At 53.7% G+C, this 538-nt stretch overlaps 1 protein-coding gene across 1 annotated transcript; it reads right to left on the reverse strand.

The window, feature by feature from the left end:
- Positions 1-22: 22 nt before the first annotated feature.
- Positions 23-302, reverse strand: H310_14979 (hypothetical protein; the record flags this gene model as incomplete). The annotated part of the gene is made up of 2 exons (XM_008882959.1): positions 23-52; positions 96-302. 2 exons carry the CDS (start codon positions 300-302, stop codon positions 23-25), a joined length of 237 nt encoding a protein of 78 aa, XP_008881181.1.
- Between the last annotated feature and the right edge of the window lie 236 nt (positions 303-538).

The following is a 538-nucleotide window of genomic DNA, read 5'->3' on the forward strand; positions in this document are numbered from 1 at the left end:
ATGATGTGGATAGTTTGATCCATCATTCCCTCGCGGGTGGCTTCCTCGGCCACTGTAATGACCAAGTCTCCGTCGCGGGCCTTATTATTCTGAACAAAGTCACTCAAGAGATGGGCCCAGGACGCCTTTTGGTTCTCCGTGAACACACTAGAGAGGATTTTGTCGTTGGAGTGCTGGCTCAAAGCCAGCCCAGTCTCGACCCAGAACGTGGATTTCCCGGTCTTTTGTTTATACGGAACAGCTGCCTCCATGGCCTGCAGTAACGTCTCATCGTTGCAATCGTCAGGCGTCGCGAGCTCCATTAGTTGTTCCAGGGCTGAGCGTGATGGTCGAGCGAGGACAGTACGGAAGTCTGGCCCCTTGTTACGTTTGAGCGCACTTTAAGTGTGGATGCGTACGTTGCCTTTGGTTTGCCATTCGAGTTCGATGCAGTGGAGGTGCCAGCGTTGGAAAGGTCGACAACCTTTCGGACCAGCGGAGGATCCTTGGAATGCACCGGCGGATCAGCAATTTGGTCGAAGCTGATTGGCTGTTGGGT

This window comes from Aphanomyces invadans, assembly GCF_000520115.1.
Source record: "Aphanomyces invadans strain NJM9701 unplaced genomic scaffold supercont1.118, whole genome shotgun sequence".
Classification (NCBI taxonomy): Eukaryota; Oomycota; class Saprolegniomycetes; order Saprolegniales; family Verrucalvaceae; genus Aphanomyces; species Aphanomyces invadans.